Consider the following 20,947-nt stretch of genomic DNA (forward strand, 5'->3'; position numbering starts at 1 on the left):
CATGTGCTAGTCAATGACAAATCAGAAATAACTAACTGCCCACCTGGGCTGTCCTAAGCCAAGCTAGAGCCACCATTGGCACTTGTGAGGCACAGGAAGTGAGGTAGGGAACAGCCTCTGGAATTCGCTCACTTCCTGTGGACAGGGCTAGACTCCAGTTCCCACTAGGAGCTTGAGCAAGGTGGAGGCCTGCAGACAGCTTCCCTTCAGATTGGTCAAGAGAGTCAAGGACCGATTCTTTCTCTACCTTGGCCCTTTGGGCCTAATCTCCCTCTGGCTTGGCCAGAGGTTGAGTAACCCCTTTCCCTTTTCTCCTCTCTCCTCTCCCTCTCCCTTTTCTTACTCCCATTGTGATTAAACCACCATAAATTCCATTCTGACTTGAGTGTTTCATTTTAGGAATTTCATAAGTAAATTCCTTGGCGGCCATAGTTTGAATATTATAACAACCTTCAAAGGTGATATTTTCACTACAACAGAATTCAAGAGTTGAAGTGATCTTCCTTGATGAAAAGTTATCAAGATCAGCATCATGAAGGCAGGATGAAGTCCAGATTATAACCATTCAGCCCAATTGGCCCTCCATCTGTTGCAGTCTAGATCATCCCTTTCTCACATTTTCTAGCACTAAGGGGTGGTGTGGTCAGTTAGTCAATTAGCATTTATTTAGCCTCTATAATGTACCAGGAACTGTGCCAAATTTGGAGGGATACAAAGAAATGCAAAATCTAGTCCCTGCTCTCAGAGCTTAAATAAGGTACATAAAAAGGATAAATTTTAGATAATCATCAGAGAAAAGGCACTAACATTAAAGGGAATCTGGAAAAACTTCCCCGTAAAAGATGGGATTTTAGCTGGGACCTAAAGGGATCCAGGAGGTAGAAAAGAGAGGGAATTCTAGGTTGGTTAGTTTTGCCAAAATTTTTTCCTTTTTTTTTTGTCTTTGTTCTAATATACAAAAACAAAAGACAGGAATTTTTAAACAAATTTTATTAAAAAGAAAACATTTTTAAAAATAAAAAAATTATCCTACAGTAAATAGTCTATATCATTCATCATATACTGCTTTAAATATTTTTTCAAAGCATATAAAGTATATAAATCTCTATTTGGTGTGTGGCTTGTCTCACCAACTACAGTGCTAATTGTTTGAAGGAATCAAATTAAGTCCTAAAATTCTGAAACCTCTAAGAAGCACATAATAGCTAATAAGAGATGATCAAAAGATAGGCAGCTGCTAATATTGAGATACCAAACAGTGGCTTTGAAAGAAACTCACTTCTCTAATCCTTATCTCTGTTTTTAACTATTTTTTTTTCCAAATGAAAATCCACCTCTCCCTCCCTCCCAACTCTCTCCATACTCTCATGAAGGAGGCAATAAAAACAAATTCCTGCACTAGAGGCTTCTTAAAAAAGTCTCACTCTTTCTCAATCTTCTCTATCAGTCAGCTACCAAGAAGTGGAGAACTTGTTTCTTTCAGGGTCCACTGAAATTGTGGCTGGTCATTTTGTTAATCAGAGTTCCTAAGTTTTTCAAAGTTGATTATTTTACAATATTTTTTATATTGCATAAATTGTTCTGCTGGTTCTTGCTCACTTTACTCTGCATCATTTCATACAAGTCCTGCCAGGTTTCTCTGAGAACAATCCTTCATCGTTTCTTTCAGCACCAGAGTATTATTCCATTACATACATATACCCAAACTTGTTCAGCCATTCAACAACTAATGGGCACCTCCTTGATTTCCAATTCTTTACCACCACAAAAAAAGCTGTTGTAAATATGGGTCCTTTTTCTTTTTCTTGATCACTACAATACAGAACAAGTAGTTGTATTGTTGGGTCAAAAGTTGTGCTCAGTTTAGCAGTGTTTTGAGCACAGTTCCAAATTGCTTTCTGGAATGGTTGAAACAGCTGTTGGTATCAACAGTATATTAATGTACCTATTTTCCAATCGTGCCCCAGCAGTTTTTTTTGGTCAACTTTGCTGATCTGACATGGGTATAAGGTGCAACCTTGGAGATATTTTCAATTTCATTTTTCTAAGTATTTGTGATTTGGAGTAGTGTTATCAAACTCAAATAGAAATGGGGGCAACTAAACTGTACATTAGAATTCCAGGGGGTTACATACTAAATTAGTTTTAAAATGTATTATTATCAGTGTTCTACTGTATTTTTTCTTAAGCATTTCCAATTACATTCTAATCTGGTGCAGGTTGCACTCAAGAATGTTGCAAACAGCATGTTTGACATCTCAGAGCTACAGCATTTTTTCATATTGCTATTGTTAACTTGGTTTTCGTCCTCTGAAGACAACTTATTTTCATTTTTTGACCATTTGTCAACTGGGGGAATAGTTATTATTCTTATAAATTTGAATCTGTTCCCAATATCTATTAGAAATGAAACCTTTATCAGAGAAATTTGCTATAAAGGTTTTTTCCCCTCTCAATTACCTGCTTGTCTTCTAATTTTGGCAGATTTTTTCCCTTGCTCCTCTAATATATTTAAGACACCGCCCTTTATGTGCCCATTTGGAATTTATCTGGTTATATGGTATGAGATGATGGTTATACCAGAGTGGTCACACTCTCACCCCCAGCAGAACCAGATTAAACTGCAACAAGGAAAAGTTTAAGCAAACAAACTAAAATACAATAAAACAAAGATAATGTTAATTTCTGGTTTTCTAAGTCAATATGCAGGTTTCTACTTGAGTTTGCCACATCTCAGACTACTTTCTGCTTGACTGCTATCCAGTTTTTCCAATAGATTTTGATGAATAGTGATAGCTAAGTAGCTGAGATCTTTGGGTTGATCAAACAAACTATTGTGTTAATTTGCTTTTATACATTGTGGAATTAATCTGTGCCACTAACCAAGCTCTTGATTTTCTTAACCAGCACCAACCAATGCTGAAGATGACTGCTTTAAACGATACTTAAGAAGAATCTGGTACTATGATTTCAGATCGCAAAATCTCTCTTTTCACTTTTTTTTTTTAACTCCCTTGAGATTCTCGATCACTTGTTCCTCCAGATGAATTTTATTATTTTTTCTAGATCTATGAAATGATCTTTTGGTAATTTCACTGGCATAGCAATGAAAAAGCAAATTAATTCAGTAATATTAATTTGGGTCATTTTTAATATATTGATATGGCGTATCTATGAGTAATTCATATTTCTTTTAAAATTTTTTTAAAATATTTTCCCTCATTTACATGATTCATTTTTTCTCTCTCCCCTTTCCCCACCCTCTCCCAGAGACAACAAGCAATTCCAATGGATTGTACAAATGTTTATCACTTGGTACCTATTTCCAAATTGTTCATTTTTGCTACAGAGCAATCTTTTAAAGCCTAAACCCATATATACAAATGATAAATGATAAGTCATATGTTTTTCTTTCGTGTTTCTACTCCCATAGTTCTTTTTCTCAATGTGGATAGCATTCTTTCTCATAAGTCCTTCAGGAAGCAATTCATATTTCTCCATTGTTTGGATTTGTGTAAAGAGTGTTTTGTAACTGTGTACAATAAGTTCCCCTATGGGTGTTTTGGCAAATAGATTCCCAAATATTTCATATTTTCTATAATTATATGAATTCCAGTGTTTTTTAGAGAAATGGATGTCTTGTCAAAAGCTTTTTATGTTTCTACTGATATAACATAGATTTTGTTCTTGTTATTCTTATAGTTAATTATGTTTATAGTTTGATATTGAACTAGACTCACATTCTTGATATAAAACCAACCTGGTCATGGTATATAACTGTTATGGTATATTGTTGTCATCTCTTTGTTAGTAGTTAGCATTTTTGCATCAATATTCATTAGGAATATTATTCTATGGTTTTCCTTCTTTTCTGACTTTCTTCTGCTTTAGGTATCCAGACCATATCTGTAAAGGAATTTGGTAGGATTCTATGTTTTCCTATTTTTAACAGTTTATGTAATATTAGAATTCTATATGGTCTTGGGCATGTCTTTATTTTGGAGCTCACTTACATCTTGTTCAATTTCATCTTTTAAAGATAGGTTTTTAAATTCTCTATTTCTATTCTTTACATCCAGGTATCTTATATTTTTTTATTTTTGTTATAGAGCAATTTTAAAAGCCTAAACCCCAAATCACATACCCATATATATGTGATAAGTGATGTGATATGATTTTCTTTTGCATTTCTACTCCCATAGTTCTTTCTCTCAATGTGGATAGTATTCTTTCTTCTAAAACGTAAGGAGAGTTTGTGTAATATCTTCCCATTTGAATGTGGTAAACAACCAAGCATGTTTTTTTAAAATTAATTAATTTAGAATATTTTTCTGTGGTTACATGATGCATGATCTTTCCCTCTCCTCTTGCCTTCCCTTTCCTGGAGCTGACAAGCAATTCCATTGGGTTATATATGTATCACTGTTCAAAACTTCTTCCCATATTATTAATATTTACAATAGTGATCATTTAAAGTCAAAATCCCCAATCATGTACCCACTGAATCATGTCATCAATCCTATGTTTTTCTTCTATATTTCTGCTCCCACAGTTCTTTCTCTGGATGTGGATAGCGTACTTTCTCCTATGTCCCTTGGGATTGTCCTGGATCATTGCATTGCTGCTAGTAAAGAAGTCCATTACATTTGATCGTGCCACAATGTTTTCCATTCTGAGCACAATGTTCTCCTGGTTTAACTCATTTCACTCTGCATCAGTTCCTGGAGGTCTTTCCTGTTGACATAGAAACTCTCCAGTTCATCATTTACTTCTAGCACAATAGTATTCCATCACCATCAGAAACCACAATTTGTTCAGCCATTCCCCAATTGTGGGATACCCCCTCATTTTCTAATTTTTTTTTGCCACTATAAAAAGCATGGCTACAAATTTTTTGTACAAGTATTTTTCTTTATTATCTCTTTGGGGTACAAACTCAGCAGTGAGTGGTATGGCTGGGTCAAAGGGTAGACATTCTTTTAAAACCCTTTGGGCATAGTGCCAAATTGCCTTCCAGAATGGTTGGATCAGTTCACAACTCCACCAACAATGCATTAGTGTCCCAATTTTGCCACATTCCCTCCAACATTTATTATTTTCCTTTATTGTCACATTGGAGAATCTGCTAGGTGTGAGGTGGTATCTCAGAGTTGTTTTGATTTGCATTTCTCTAATTTTGAGAGATTTAGAACACTTTTTCATGTGCTAATTGATGTGTTGATTTCTTTATCTGAAAACTACCTATTCATAGCCCTTGACTATTTATCAATTGAGAAATGGCTTGATTTTTTGTACAATTGACTTAGCTCCTTATAAATTTGAGAAATGAGACCTTTGTTAAGAGGTTTTTGTTATAAAAATTTTTTCTCAACTTGTTGCTTCCCTTCTCATTTTGTTTGCATTGGTTTTGTTTGTATAAGAACTTTTAAATTTAATATAATCAAAATGATACATTTTATATTTTGTAGTGTTTTCTTTCTCCTGCTTGGTCTAAAATTCCTTTCTTTCCCATAGATCTGACAGGTATATTATTCTATGTTTGCCTAATTTGTTTATGATTTACTTCTTTATATTCATTTATCCACTCTGAGTTAATCTTGGTATAAGGTGTAAGATGTTGATCTAAGCTTAATTTCTCCCATACTGTTTTTGCCAAATAGTAGGGTTCTTGTCCCCAAAGCTGGGATCTTTGGGTTTATTGAACACTTATCTTGCTACTGTCAATTACCTGAAGTCTATTCCATTGATCCATCCTTCTGTCTCTAAGCCAGTACCATATTTTTGATGATCACTGCTTTATAGTATAGTTTGAGATCTAGTAACGCTAGACCTCCATCCTTCACGTTTTTTTTTCATTAGTTCCCTTGATCTTCTTGATCTTTTGTTCTTCCAGATGAACTTTGTAATAATTTTTTCTAATTCTATGAAAAAGTGTTTTGGTAGTTTGATAGATATATCACTGAATAAGTAAATAAATTTAGGTAGGATTGTCATTTTTATTATATTAACTCATCCTACCCATAAGCAATTGATGTTTTCCCAATTATTTAGATCTAGTTTTATTTGTATGAAGAGTGTTTTGTAGTTACGTTCATACAATTCTCAAATTTGTCTTGGTAAATAGATTCCCAGGTATTTTATATTGTCTAGTCATTTTAAATGGAGTTTCTCTGACTAACTCTTGCTGCTGGGTTATGTTGATAACATATAGGAATGCTGATGATTTATATGGGTTTATTTTGTACCCTACAACTTTGCTAAAGTTATGAATTATTTATTCTAGTTTTTTAGTTGATTTTCTTGGATTCTCTAGGTATATCATCATGTCATCTGCAAAGAGTGATAGTTTAGTTTCTTCATTGCCTACTTTGATCCCTTCAGTTTCTTTTTCTTCTCTAATTGCCACTGCTAGCATTTAGAGTACAATGTTAAATAATAGTGTTGATAATGAGCATCTCTGATTAACTCCTGATCTTACTGGGAAGGCATCTAACTTGACCCCATTGCAGATACTTGCTGATGTTTTTAAACAAATACTGTTTATTATTTTGAGAAAAGGCCCCTTTATGCTTAAGTTTTTTAGTGTTTTCAATAGGAATGGGTGTTATATTTTGTCAAAGGCTTTTCCTGCATCTATTGAGATAATCATGTGATTTCTATTAGTTTGGCTAATGGTATGGCCAATTATGAGGATGGTTTTCCTAATATTAAACCATCCTTGCATTCCTGGTATAAATCCTACCTGGTCAATGCATAATCCTTGTGATAACTTGCTGTAACCTTTTAGCTAGTATTTTATTTAATATTTTTGCATCTATGTTCATTAAGGATATTGGTCTATAGTTTTCCCTCTCTGTTTTTGGTCTTTCTGGCTTAGGAATCAGTATCATATTTGTATCATAAAAAGAATTTGGTAAAACTTCTTTGCCTATGTTGCCAAATAGTTTGTAGAGTATTAGGATTAATTGATCTTTTAAATATTTGATAGAATATACTTGAAAATTCATCTGACCCTGGTGATTTTTCTTAGGGAGTTCTTTGATGCTTATTCAATTTCTTTTTCTGATATGGGATTATTTAAGTATTCTATTTCTTCTTCTGTTAATCTAGGCAATTTATATTTTTTAAAATATTCATCCATTTCACCTAGATTGCCATATTTATTGTCATATAATTAGGTGAAATAGCTCTTAATAATTGTCTTAGTTTTCCTCTTCATTAGAGGTGAGATTATCTTTTTCATTCATAATACTGTTAATTTGGTTCTCTTCCTTCTTTTTCTTAATTAGATTAACCAGTACTTTATTTTGTTTTTTTTCAAAATACCAGGTCCTAGTCTTATTAATAGTTCAATAGTTCTTTTACGGTCAATTTTATTAATTTCTCCTTTGATTTATAGGGTTTCCAATTTGGTTTTTATCTGGACGTTTTTAATTTGTTCTTTTTCTAGTTTTTTTTTGTTGCATGTTGAATTTGTTAATCTTCTCTCTTTTTTGCTAATATGGGCACTCAGGGATATAAATTTTCCCCTGGGTACTGCTTTTGATGTATCCCCTAAATTTTGGTATATTGTTTCCTCATTGTCATTCTCTTCAATGAAATTAGTAAATGCTTCTATGATTTGTTCTTTAACCCATCAGTTTTAAGAAATCAGATTATTTAATTTTCAATTAATTTTTAATTTGCCTCTCCAGGTACCCTAATTATAATTTTTATTGCATTATGGACTGAAAATGTTGTATTTATTTCTGCTTTTCTGCATTTGTTTTGCAATGTTTTTATGCTCTAGTACATGGTCAATCTCTGTGAATGCACCATGTGCTGCTGAAAAGAAGGTATATTCCTTTTTATCCCTATAGGCATCTTATATTTATATAAATATTCATCAATTCTCTTTAAATTGTCAGTCTTAATGGGGGAAGATAATTAGGGGAAAGGCATTTCTATGGCTCCTATTGTGTGTAGGCCCTATGACAAGCACTTACAGATACAATCATATTTGATCCTCATGACAACTCTGAGAGATAGGTGCTGTCATTATGCCCACTTTACAGTTGAAGAAATTGAGGCAAACAGGTGATTTTTCCCAAAGTCACACAACTTTGAACTCAAAGTTTTAACTCAGGTTTTTTGATTTCCAGATTTGGGGTTTCTTAGAGTTAGGGAATTTCTTGTTGGGTTCACTGCTGCCTCAGTGAGCTTAGCTCATGAGAGTTTTTCTACATTGGGACCTTGCCTGGATCCTGCCTAGCTTGCTGGCGAGTGACTAGGATTCCCAAGTGGAAACTGGAACTCTTGTTGGGGAGTGAGCTTCATTTCACAGGATCAGCATTTAGGGTAGGCTAGGCAGTCTCCTTACCTCTTTCCCCTCTACATTTCCCTCTTTTTACTAATATTCCAATTAAACAAAATTGTTAAAAGCTCTAATAGTTTTCCTGACTTAGGGGATATTGGCAACCACTTTTTATAACTCTCTTATTTAGACAAAACACCAATTTAACCATTATAGAGTGAAGTCCCAAGTGTCACCCATGCTCTCTCTTCCCTTTCTCCTTGTTAGAAAAACTTCTACTTCCAAACCTCAATTATATGAGATCAGGAAATCTTCTATTTCACTAAATGTCCATTTCCCCCACTGTAGTATTACATAGTTACATTCTGGATAAATTATTCTTGGTTGGAAGCCTATGTGCTTTTCCTCCTGGAAGATCATATTCTAAACAATCTGTCGTTTGGTGGGATGGCTGTTAAACTGTGGCTCCTTAGTTGGATGCTTGCACTACTTTTCTTTGACCCGGAAGCTCTGGATTTGGGCTATAATATTTCTGGGAGTTTTTCATTTCTTTCAGAAGGTGACTAATAGATTTCTTTCTGCTTTCACTCTGTCTTTTGGTTCTTGGAAATCTGGGCAATTTTCTTTGATAATTTCTTGAAATATGATTTCTAGGCTCTTTTCTTGATTCTGACTTTCAAGCAGTTCAGTGATTCTTAAATTACCTCCTGTAATTTGTTTTCCAGGTCAGTTGTTTTTGTTATGAGATACCTTACATTTTCTTTTACTTCTGAAGTCTTTGCTTGAACATGTCTCGTGAGTCATCAACTTATATTTGATTAATTCTAATTTTCAGAGAGTAATTTTCTTGTGAAAGATTTGTTACAAGTTATTAAATTCTCTTTCCATCGCTTTTGCTTAAGCTCTATTTTAAACTTACATCATCTCTTCCAGGCACTCTAGATGAATTTGTGACCACACTGTGTTTTTCTCTGAGTCTTTGCTTGTCAATATTTTGGAGTCATTCTCTTCTTCTGTGTTTGTGTCTAAAATATCCCTCTCATCGTAACAGCTCTTAATGTTGTGATTATTTCTGTTTGTTTGCTAGTTCTTTCAGCTGACATGCTAACTTAGGCCTTGACGCTAGGGCTAGCCTCTGAGTATTTCTAGGGAGGAGCTCTCCAGTGAGCTTCTGTGTTCTTTTGGTTTTTCTCTTGTGGGTGAGGCCCTTCAGTGACAGCCCAGGCAGCTTACCTGTGAGCTTTCAGTGCTCTCAGGATGGTCTGAGTCGACAGAAAGACTGAAGGATGCCCTCTTGGTAGGAGTTCTTCAAGTTTCTGATCTATGTTTGGGCCTGCCTAACATTCCTGTTGGTTCAGTCCTGGCTGGAAATTCCAACAGATTGCTACTAGCTTTAACCGTTATCAGATAGCTAGAGTTCTGCTGCTTCTCCTTTGGTCTGGCCATTTTACTTTGGCTATTCTGCTGAAGGCTGGAGCTGAGACTGCTCTGCTCCTGGGGTTAGAGCCAAAGAGTTGCTTCTGAACATGCTCCTCACTTAGTACATAGCCCAAGGTCCTCAACTGCTCCTTGGCCTGGAACGCCCTGGCTAGACACAGGTCCCCTTCACAATCTGTCCTAGATCTATGACCCAGAACTGGAAAGTGAATGACTGAGCTGCCAGGTGGCACCTGTTCCTATAGCTTCCTCAAGGTCAGTGTCAGCCTCAATGGATCTGGAAATTCTTCTTGTCCCAATGAGATCTCAGACCTCTTTCAGGTCTTGTGTACTAGGATAATCCAAGGGTACATTCCTGAGTAGAACTTGTCCTCAGACCTCTGTGATTATCTTCCTATGCTGATCTTGGCCAGAAATGTCATTCATCGTGATTTTCCCCCCTTCTGTAACTACTCTACTTTGGCTCTATCTGCCTACTTGTTTCTTTAATGCCACTTTCTAGTTGTGATATAACTAAACGTTTCCAAGATGAGAAGTGTTTTTGGATCACTCCACTGTGTTTTCAATGATTCCAGGTTACTCACTGCTGTAAAACTCATCATTCTAATACTAACATTCTCTCAGTGATGATGAAAAATAGGTACAAATTACAAACAGTACAACCTCTTCCCTCACTCACACTCAGCCAAGTTCAGAAATGGGAATCGCTGAGGAAGGTCCTCTAAAGTCCTATATAGATGACAAGGATCACATAGAATTCTAGGCCTCAGTAGAGGTGGACTAAATACACATGGATGAGATTACAGCTCTATTACCAAAATGCTCAAGTAATAAGACTGTTAGCTCCTTAAGAGCAAGTAAAATGTCTTAATAGTAGAAATAGCTTGAAGTTCTTTTTTATGGAAACATTATGCCTAGCATATAAAATATATTCAACAAAGACTAACTGAATATTTCTTTTACATCAACTTCCATGGTACCCAAAATGCCCACTATTTGAGTCACTCTGTGGAGTTAAAGGTATATAGCACAAAACACTCATTACAAGTCTCTTTCCTTAGGATACTGATAACACTTTACCCATTCAATTCAAACTCACTGGCTATATTAATACATCAGATTAGTTTATCTCTTAGATCTCAAAAATGTCAACTGTGTGGTTAGTTGGATTCCAGCTGGGCACATATCCAAGGTGTAACTCTATCCCTGTGCAGAGTAGGCTAATTTTTCCTTAAAAGGTACTGAAACTTCTCAAGACTTAAATGGTCCAAGGGATTAATACAAAAACTATTGATGTAGCTTCCCAGTGGCCTAAGAAAAAAAGCTAGATGACTAGGCGATAGATGAAGATAGCACCCCCTAGGCAAAATGCAGTATGGAATCCTTGGTGAATATCCTTTCCATGCTATGAGTATGTAAACTTCCTTTTATTTTTTATTAACTCTTGGTCTGTGAATGTCTCATCATTCTAATCCTACTGACTGAACCACTGAAACAGTCTAATTCAGGCAGAGCACATAATACCACATTACAGATGCTACAGGAATTTACCTTTGGACTTTTGCTCTAGTCATTGATATTTTGTGAATTTAATACCAAAAACTGGAGGATTTTTTAAATGGCAATGGTAATTGGAAAATATATGCTCACACATTCAAGTATGTAGTCAAATTCAAAGATACTAGAGGAATAAATTTAAAGAGGGAAAGGGAAGGATTCTAGAAATGAAAAGCAATTATTTTTGCAGGGACATGAATTTATTCAAATTACAAAGATAATATAGAATAATATATATATTCTTGGCAGGCAGCTTGGTAGTTCAGTAGATAGAAAGCCAGGCCTGGAGATAGAGTCCTGGGTTCAAATCTAGTTTGTCACTTCCTAGTTGTGATCCAGGGAAAGTCACTTAACCCCTTTGCCTAATCCATATCTCTCTTCTGTCTTAGAACCAATACTCAGTTTTAAAATTTGGTTCTAAGATGGAAAATAGATTTTTTAGAAACCACTTTTTGTCATCTCTTACAGAAAAATAATATCCCATTACATTCATATACTCTAATTTGTCCAGCTAATCCCCAAATAAGGGCTTAAAAATTAATTTAAAAAATTTTAAATGTTCATATTTTGATTATTAGGGTTATATTTATCTATTGTACATTTCTAGTGACTCTGTAGGGATAAATTCTAGCTATTTAGATGATCCCTCAACAGAGTATAGTATAGATGTCTAGATGATCCCCATTTTTGCTGCTCTTTAGATCTAATGCCAACTAACAGAAATGGATGTTTCACTTCTCACAACTTTTACTTACCAACCCACCCACCCATAGCTCCTGACAGCATTTTCACAGACATAAAATAGCAGGTCATTTGCAGTCAGGATTTCATCTTATAGAGATCTGTTTTAAGACACGATTTATATGATGGCTGCATGAACATTTCATAAATAGGAGAGCAAATTATATTGGATATTGGTATTTTCACATGAAAAGGATTTTTTTTTCCTGTTTCTTACTAAGTAGAAACTGAGTTTGGCAGCTTTTAACTCTACTGGTAAAAAAAAAAAATAAAATATTTAAAATTAAAATTAATTAGTAAATTTGATATTATTACTTAAATTAGTTTTATTTTAAAATGTTATTTTAATGGCATAAAATCAATCATGTTTACTAAATAATAAATAGCCTTTATGTTAACAGCATATAGCTCATATTATTACATTATAGTTATTGTTATTAATACTTTTATTGATAACAATATTTAGTAAGTGACAAACTTTTTATATTTGAATCCACATGCCTTTGTGAGATATCTTTTTCAACTGATAGCCAGCAAAACCAAACATCCAAATAAGTTGAATTTAAAACTAAACCTTCAAATCACTCTATCACAAAGTGTTAAACCAAGATTTTCAAAAACAATGGAATATAAATAATATTTTTAGTGAAAGCAATGATTGAATATTTTTGAACTCTTATTTTGATGCTTTGTGATACAACAATTCAAAGTTGTAGCTCTAAATTAAAATCATTTTAAACTTTATTTTACTGATATACAATACTTTTACATGATTTTTTTTTGGCCAAATCAAGTTATACAAAATATATTTTTGTGTTTCTAAACTAACAACATCACTATTTTATGATGTATTATCTATATTTCACATAGTATATGACTTAATATAATTTCTATAATATATAGCATATATATTATGTAGTATATAATAAAGTATTATCTAGATTTTAATTTGACAAAAACTGCTGGGAGTTTTGGAATTATAGAGAATTGGAAAACAGTATGGGAGAAATTAAGCTTAGATCAACATCTTACACTTTATACAAAGATTAACTCAGAGTGGGTAAATGAATATAAAGAAGTAAATCATAAACAAATTAGGCAAACATAGAATAGTGTACCTGTCAGATCTATGGGAAAGAAAGGAATTTTAGACCAAGCAGGAGAAAGAGAACACTACAAAATATAAAATGTATAAATTTGATTATATTAAATTTAAAAGTTCTTGTACAAAAAAAGCCAATGCAATTTCCCCCCAAAGCATCATTTTTCTATCCAAATATGTTTTCATGACATAGAACACTCTTTCAACTTCCTCATTTTACATTTGATGGATGGATGAGAATACAAGGTTTTGGATTTCTCAATGAGAATGAAGAATAGGTTCACAAGGGACCTGGGTTCATATCCTGTCTTTGATACTTAATATCTTAGTTTCCTCAAATGTGCACCCATTTCCTGCTTCATAATCTGTCCTCTTGAAGTGTTATTGTAGAAATTATTATCCTGGTTCTGCTCACTTCATTTGGGATCTGTTCATATTAGATTTTTTAGAAACCACTTTTTGTCATCTCTTATAGAAAAATAATATTCCATTACATTCTAATTTGTCCAGCTAATTCTCATTAGATGGGCATCCTCAGTCTCTGGGTTGTTACTATAATGAAGAGCTATAGATGAATGAAAAAAAACACTGACTAAGCATTTGCTATGTGCAAAGCACAGGTCATTGCCCTCCAGGGGGCTCAATCTAATGAGGGTGAAACACTGAGAAGGTTCCAATTGCAAGTCAGATAGAAAAGGCTCCATAGCCCTTAGAGTAGTGTGAAAGCATGCCACTTCTTTAATGTCATCTCCAATGTTAAAATTGTAGGGTTTTTTAAAAATTGTAACTGTTGAATAGACTAAGGCAAGATGACAAGGCCTTTGTTTCCTGGGTCTTTAGTAACTGGCTATAGTACCCACGGAAGTTCCCAAGATGATGGCTTTGAGGGTTTTACTGGAAGTAGGAGCATATCGATCTATATCTTTAAAGCTAGAGACCACATCTTTTTGCACATTGGTTCCCTTTCCCACCTTTCCAATCTTGACCTGTTCAATGTTATTCTATTCTCAATTTTCAAGTTCTTTATTCCTTTCTTATCACTGTTCACCTCTCTGACAACCCCAAACCTGGCTGTCAAATGGTACTTCTCCTACCATCCTGTCTCCTCTGCTCTTATTTGGGAGCTGCTATTAGGTGCCAAAACTAAGTTATGCAGTCATGCTAACTGGATCTATAATCTAATTTCACTTGGGCCCTTAACTATAGTAAGGTAATCCTTTGTACTCTTCCCTGATTCTCTCATTCATCCCAGCCTATTCCAAACCCTAGCTTTTCTCCTCAAATCTCTGATCTTAGCAAAAGATCTAGAATCTCAACCTTTTGACATCCTTTTTCATTCTCTCCTCCTTTACTTCAGCCTCTGGATGAAAAGAAAGACTTTCTCCACAAGGATAACCCCTATAAATGTACCTGCGGTCCCATTCCCGTCTCCCCAGCCGACTGCCCCTACAATCATCCCTACCTCCTCTAATCTTCAATCTCGCTTGTCATTTTTTAACACATGCTACCTACAAATACAGTCAAGGTGCCCCCCCCCCAAAAAACTTTTCATTTGACCCTACCATCTTCTCCTGTTATCATTCTCTCAAACTCATAGCAAAGGTTCTCTAAAATTTATTGTCACTATTTCCTCATCCCCCACTTACCAGTTCTTTGAATGGTGACCTTGTCACTCCACCTAACAGTTCTCTCTAGTCACTAATGATTTCTTCTTTTTCTTCTTAATGGCTAAATCTGATTTCTAACTTTAAGATTCCTCTTTCCCTATCCACTGTGCAGTATTCAGCAGTGCTGATGTTCTCCTCTTGATCTTGTCGGGACTATTCCTTTCTAGGGTCCTTCATCTTCACTAACATCTACATCCTGTTCCCTAGCTGTGACATGGCCCACGGTTCAGTCTTGAACTAGAATTCTAGCCTTCTTTCTCTATACATTCTTTCTCAGTAACCTCAGCAACCTTAGGTTGAGTTATCTCTACAAGATGACACCCAAGTCTACATATTCCTTCAGTCTCTTTCCTGAACTTCATTCTTGTATCACTAAATGCTTATTTGACAGTTCAAATTTTAAGTCTTACTGTACTAATCAAACTAGATGTCTCCTACCTTAATTCCAACATGTCCAAAACTGAACTCATTAAACTTTATCCTAAGACCTCTCCCTAAATGTTCTCTCATTGCGGAGGGCCCGATCATCTGCCCAGTCACTCAGGGTCACCACCTAGACAACATCCTTGACTTATGACACTCTTTCAATCTCCACATTTAACAGGCTGACCCTTTTGTACAGTCCTTGTATCTGCTTCCTTCTGGTCTCTAACAGTGACATTACCATGGGGGCAGGAAAACATCACCTGGACTTCTGCAACAGCCTGCTGGTTAGACTCTGCCTCAAGTCTCATTCCATTCCAGTTCATCCTCCATTCAGCTCTCAAATTAATAACTCCTAATGTGCAGGTGTGACATGCATCCCTTTGTTCTCATTCAATAAACTCGTGGCTCCTTATGACCTCCAGGATTCAATCTAAACTCTTCTGACTTCTAAAGCCTTTAAGAATTTGGCCCTTTCCTAACTTTCCATTCATCTAATAGCTCACCCAATTTCCTCCATGTATTCTGCAATCCAAAGGCATCAAGCTTCTTACTGTTCTATCTCTCAAGAGGGCATTTTCACTGACTGTCCACAAGCATGAGAATTTCTCCTGCCTCATCTCTGTCTCCTGGTATTTCTGACTTTCTTCATGTTCCACTAAAACCCTTCTTTCTAAAAGAAGCCTTTCCTAATTTCCCCTATGCTAGTGCCTTGCTCTGTTGATTATGTCCAATTTATCATATACGTGTGTGTAGATCTCATACATATGTATGCCTATATTAATTGCATAGAGCTGTCTGTATGTTGTCTCCCGTTCAGTTGTGAGCTTCTTGGGCTGAATGGGGACTTCCCCCCTTTCTTTGTGTGCCCAGAGCTCAGCATAGTACATGGCATAGGCACTCAGTGTTAGGGATCTCAAACTCACCATTTCAGAAACAGAAATAATTATCTTCCTCACTTCCCTACTTCCGTTGAAGTATACAATAAGGTTATTGTCACACAGATTCACAGTTTGCAGGAGCTCAGAAGTGCATAGAGAGAGTAAAGAACTTGAAGTCAGGAAGGCCTGATGTCAAGGCCCACCTCAGACTTTTGTAAGCTGTGTAACTCTGCCCAAGTCCCTTAACTTCTCTGTTCAGTGATAAAATAGGGATAACAACAAAATCTACCTTATAGAGTTACTGTGAAGGTCAAATGAAGTATTACATGTAAAGCTCTTAGAAAACTATAAAGATCTGTTGGAATCATCTTAGTCTTCTCACTCCACACATCTACCTGACTGCCAAATCTTACCAGTCCATTTCCCTAACACACTTCACTCTCCTTTGTCACCTTCTGGGCACTCAAGAAGGCTGCCTGAGTCTGAGCCTCACCCCACTTGACTGCACAATCTCAGCAGCCTCCTTCCTTATCAAGTTCCTTCTCTCCAAGGTCTCCCCTTCTCCAATCCATTCTCTACACAGCTGTCAAAACGATCCTGGGAAAGCACACATCTGGCCTGCCACTCCTCCCCTGCTCAACAAATTCCACCAGCTCCTTACTCTAAAGGCTTTTGTCTGCATTTAAAGACTTTTACAATCTGGCTCCAACCTACTTTTTACATTTTGTCCTCCCGAAGCATATTTGATGGTCCAGTCTTAATGGCATCCTCATTGCTCTTAAGACAGGAGACTCACCACAAGTCTCCCTGCCTTTGTATAGGCTGTTCCTCATCCCTTAGAACAGCGATGGCGAACCCAAGGCATGTGTGCCAATAAGGGCATGCACCCGTCACCTGCCAGAATTTGATACTAGAAAGCCAGAGGGACTTGGGGATGAGCTATTCCCCAAATCCCTTTCCATGTGCCTAAGGCCATTCCTCACTTCCCCCACCCCTCTCTGGGGTAAGGGGAGGGGAGGGGAGAAGAGGACTCACTGGCACTCCATCTCTAAAAGGTTTGCCATCACTGCCATAGAATATCTGGTCTCCTTCAAAAACTAATTTTTAAAATTACTATTATAATTATTTTTAAACATCCTTACCTTCTATCTTAGAATCAATACTATGTATTGATTCTAAGGCAGAAGAATGGTAAAGGCTATGCAATGGGCGTTAAGTGCCTTGCCCAGGGTCACACAGCTAGAAGTATCTGAGGTCAGATTTGAACCTAGGACCTCCCATCTCTAGGCCTGGCTCTCAATTCACTGAACCACCCAGCTGCACACCCAAAACTAATTTAAATGCCATTTCACAGGATGCCTTTTCTGATCTCTTCCACCAATTACTTTGCTTTCATTTTATTGTAATTTCACAAAGACTCATGTTTTATATTCTTATAGGTGTAGATTATCTCCCACAATAGGTTGTAAGTTTGCTTTTGTATTTGTGACTCACCTCCTAGAGTAGTGCATGACTTAAGAGTAAGCACTCTATATGTGTTTCCTAATGACTGAGGCTATTACAACAATCTATTTCAGAAGAGAGATGGAATGAGGTTAGGGTGATAGCAATGGGAACAAATGGAAGGAGACAAATATGAAGAGTGTGGAGCTCTGATCAACAGAATTTGGCACCTTGCTCAATGTTAGAATAAGGTACTAAGAAGAGGTTATTATAACTCCAGAGTTTGAGGCCAAGATGACCAGCAGGATGGTAATGCTATTGATATAGGGAGTACTGGCAAACCGTTTAGAGACAGAGTGCCCAAACTGCACCTTCAAGCGTCCTGTAAGTCCCACCATCACCCCAGACAGAGAAGAGAGAAAGTGCTTGCATTTGGCAGCTGGGCAGAGGGGCAGGGCATGTGAAAAATGTCCTTGGTGTGGTGGAAAGGGGGAACAGAGCAGTCCCCTCTGGCACACATGCCACGCCTTTGCCAGTAGACATAGAGAAACTGGGAGGTGGAGAAGAGGAATTCAATATGGGGCATGTTCAGTTTGAGGTTCTGCGAAAATATCCATACCAGGACATCTAGGAGACAGTTTGAGATGCAGAATTGTAATTCTACATGCCACAAATAAAATTAAATAACCGAAGGAAATAAAACCCTAAATAAAGCACAAACTATTCCCTCATCCATGTTGGTCATTCAGTTGAGTCTTTAAATGTCTACAATATGTAATATTATATATAATAATATACAATATGCCTACACTGCCAAGTAAGGGAGAACACAGAAGGGTGAGAGTACTCTCTTCTACCAAAGATCTCTGGTGCTAATGAGGACAAGATGCGAACTATTGTGGATATACAAGGCAAAGATAAACTGTGGGTGACCTGGAGCAAAGACCCTCATAGAAGGGAGAAGAAAAGGCAGGGGAGAAGAGAGGAAAGGCCTCTTGAATGAGAGAGGACTGTAAGTGAGTCTTGAATGAAGCCAGGGAAAGCCAGGAGGCAGAGATGAGGAAGAAGAACCCTCTGGACACAGGAACCAGCCAGTGAAATAGTAGATCAGGAAATGCATATTTTCTAACCAAGTCACAAAGCTGCTCCCAACATCCCTAAATGTCTATCTTATCAGGAAGAGTATGAAGCAATACTTACCGAAATCTACCCTTGTTAGTATACACTGCATTGGATGGTCAGTTGTATGCCTTGTTGTTGTCGCACCACTTTCATAACAAGATGCACAAAGATCGTAATCGTAGCAAATTAAACACTTGTATCTTCGACCTCGAAAATTTCCTTTTAAACATGCATCACAGCTGACACCTGGAAAAATGAAAAGAGAGAGGACATATAAAAAAGGAGCTCATGTTTTTCCCAGAGACATTTAAATCAGTTGCATGCCTTTGTATTCACTTTTTTAAATGTTCCAGAAGTAGAGATCTCCTCCCAAGATAGAGTGTGCCCAGGAGTCTAGAGTACTTGGTTCTCATTCCTTCAGGTTCTGTTACTAACATTACATGTATCTCACTAACAGAATGAAAATGCTGTCATCCTTGCACTCTCTCTGCCTGGGGCATTTAAAAAGTCAAAGTGGTCAAGCAGAATGCTACACAAATGTAAGGCGCCTAGTCACTCCTAAAGTTTGATCAATATTTTCTATTTTGATGTAAAAGCTTTGCCCCAGGTTAGTAATGCTAAACTACTGGTCTGAATTGGAGAATACAACAGTGACTAACAAGCAACATCTTAATTAAAGCAGCATGATTTCCCCCTTGTAATGGCAAGGATTATATCCTTCCTATGGAATGACATTATGTTAGCACAGTTCCTAGCATGAGGTTTTACCATACTACTGAAATGTGTATGATCAATCAATATTAAGCACGTACTATGTTGCCAGCCATCAGCCTAAGCAGGAAAAGAGGAACAGCCCTCAAGGATGGAGGACAACAAGCAAACAAATACAAGCAAAACAATCTGGATAATCAGGACAAAAAGGAAATAATTAACAAAAGATGACACTAGAATTAAGAGGGCTTGGGGAAAGCTTCTGGGAAAAGATGATTTTTAGTAGATTTTAATTTTACTTCTCTAGTGAACTACTGGCACTTCTAAAATTTTTCTCTTACAACACTGAATTTTTCAAGTTACACAGAGATATCAAATTACAACGAATATCCAATAGATGGAAGCAAAGCCAAAATTATGGAGAAACCAGAGCCATTTTCTAAGCAGAGTGCTGGGAGTTCCTCACGAAGGAATAGAAAAGCCTCATCCATTCCCATATGGCAAATGCTTCAGGTTAGAATTCAGTCCACCAAGCTGTTTGAGTTTGCATTCCTTTTGGCAGCCATTTTATAAGGATTACTTTTTTCTTCTCAAGTGTCCTCAAATTCCAACATCCCTATTTCCCTCTGCCATGCTCATGTCAAGTCCACCATAAAACTTCATGGGCCACACTGTCTGTGAGTTCATATTCTACCCTGTGAGGAAAAGGGGGGGTTGTAGGGTTTTTGTTTTTTTTGGGGGGTAATAAGGCTTAGAAATTCCTAATGTGGAAAATTCATACTCTGAAACTGGTTATTCATAGTTCTGAGCTAATAGATGAATAGCATGAATAATCTGAATTAGCAGTCAGCATCATCAAGTAAGACTCCTAACAAAGCCAGGACAAGAGAAAAAGGACTTTAGAGGTCTGACCTCCCTGACACACCCAGACTATGTTTGGACACTTCTAGAGCTAAGGAACTCACCATTTAATGAAGTCTGTTCTGATAAAAAAAAAAATTTTTTTTTAATCTAAAACCTCCTTCCCTGTCATGGTCTCCTGTTGGTCCTGGTTCTCAGTTCAGAAGTAATAGAGAATACATTAACTGAAGATAATCATTCAAATTTGGGAAGCCACACATTCCAACCAAGCTATCTCTTTTCTAAGCTATACCTCCATTATCCTTACTGTCCTAGTACATAGTTGTGCAGTTGTAGGCTGATAGTATGAGGATACAATTTGCAATCCTTGATGAGAACATTACTGCTTCTAAGAATTCTGCTTATAACTGTATTAACATTTTTAGCAGCTACCTTGAGGCATTGAGAGGCTGTCTTCAGCAGTAAGAATTCAGCAGGCTAGTTGTAAGGAAGGTCTAGGTAAGAGTGAACCAAAGAGTCTCATAAGAAACAATCAGAAAGATTCTGAAACTAATTATGAAAGAATAGGAATAAAGAAAAGCTTTAGGAAAGCGAGTTTTGGAGAAATGATGTTTACAGAATACTCGAAGTCAAAACTTTAGGTTTTCCTTGTCAATCTTTGGACTTACACACCATTCTGGGAATTAATGATAAAAGATCATGTTTATTC

At 36.4% G+C, this 20,947-nt stretch overlaps 1 protein-coding gene across 1 annotated transcript in view; it reads right to left on the minus strand.

Annotated features, from left to right (window-relative positions):
- KCMF1 (potassium channel modulatory factor 1) overlaps positions 1-20,947 on the minus strand; it is a 131,272-nt gene that overhangs the window by 33,244 nt on the left and 77,081 nt on the right. The window contains exon 2 of the mRNA XM_007477787.3: positions 18,745-18,912. Coding sequence (XP_007477849.1) covers positions 18,745-18,912 — 168 coding nt within the window. The remainder of the gene's footprint in view (positions 1-18,744; positions 18,913-20,947) is intronic.

Source organism: Monodelphis domestica, chromosome 1 (assembly GCF_027887165.1).
Source record: "Monodelphis domestica isolate mMonDom1 chromosome 1, mMonDom1.pri, whole genome shotgun sequence".
Lineage (NCBI taxonomy): Eukaryota > Metazoa > Chordata > Mammalia > Didelphimorphia > Didelphidae > Monodelphis > Monodelphis domestica.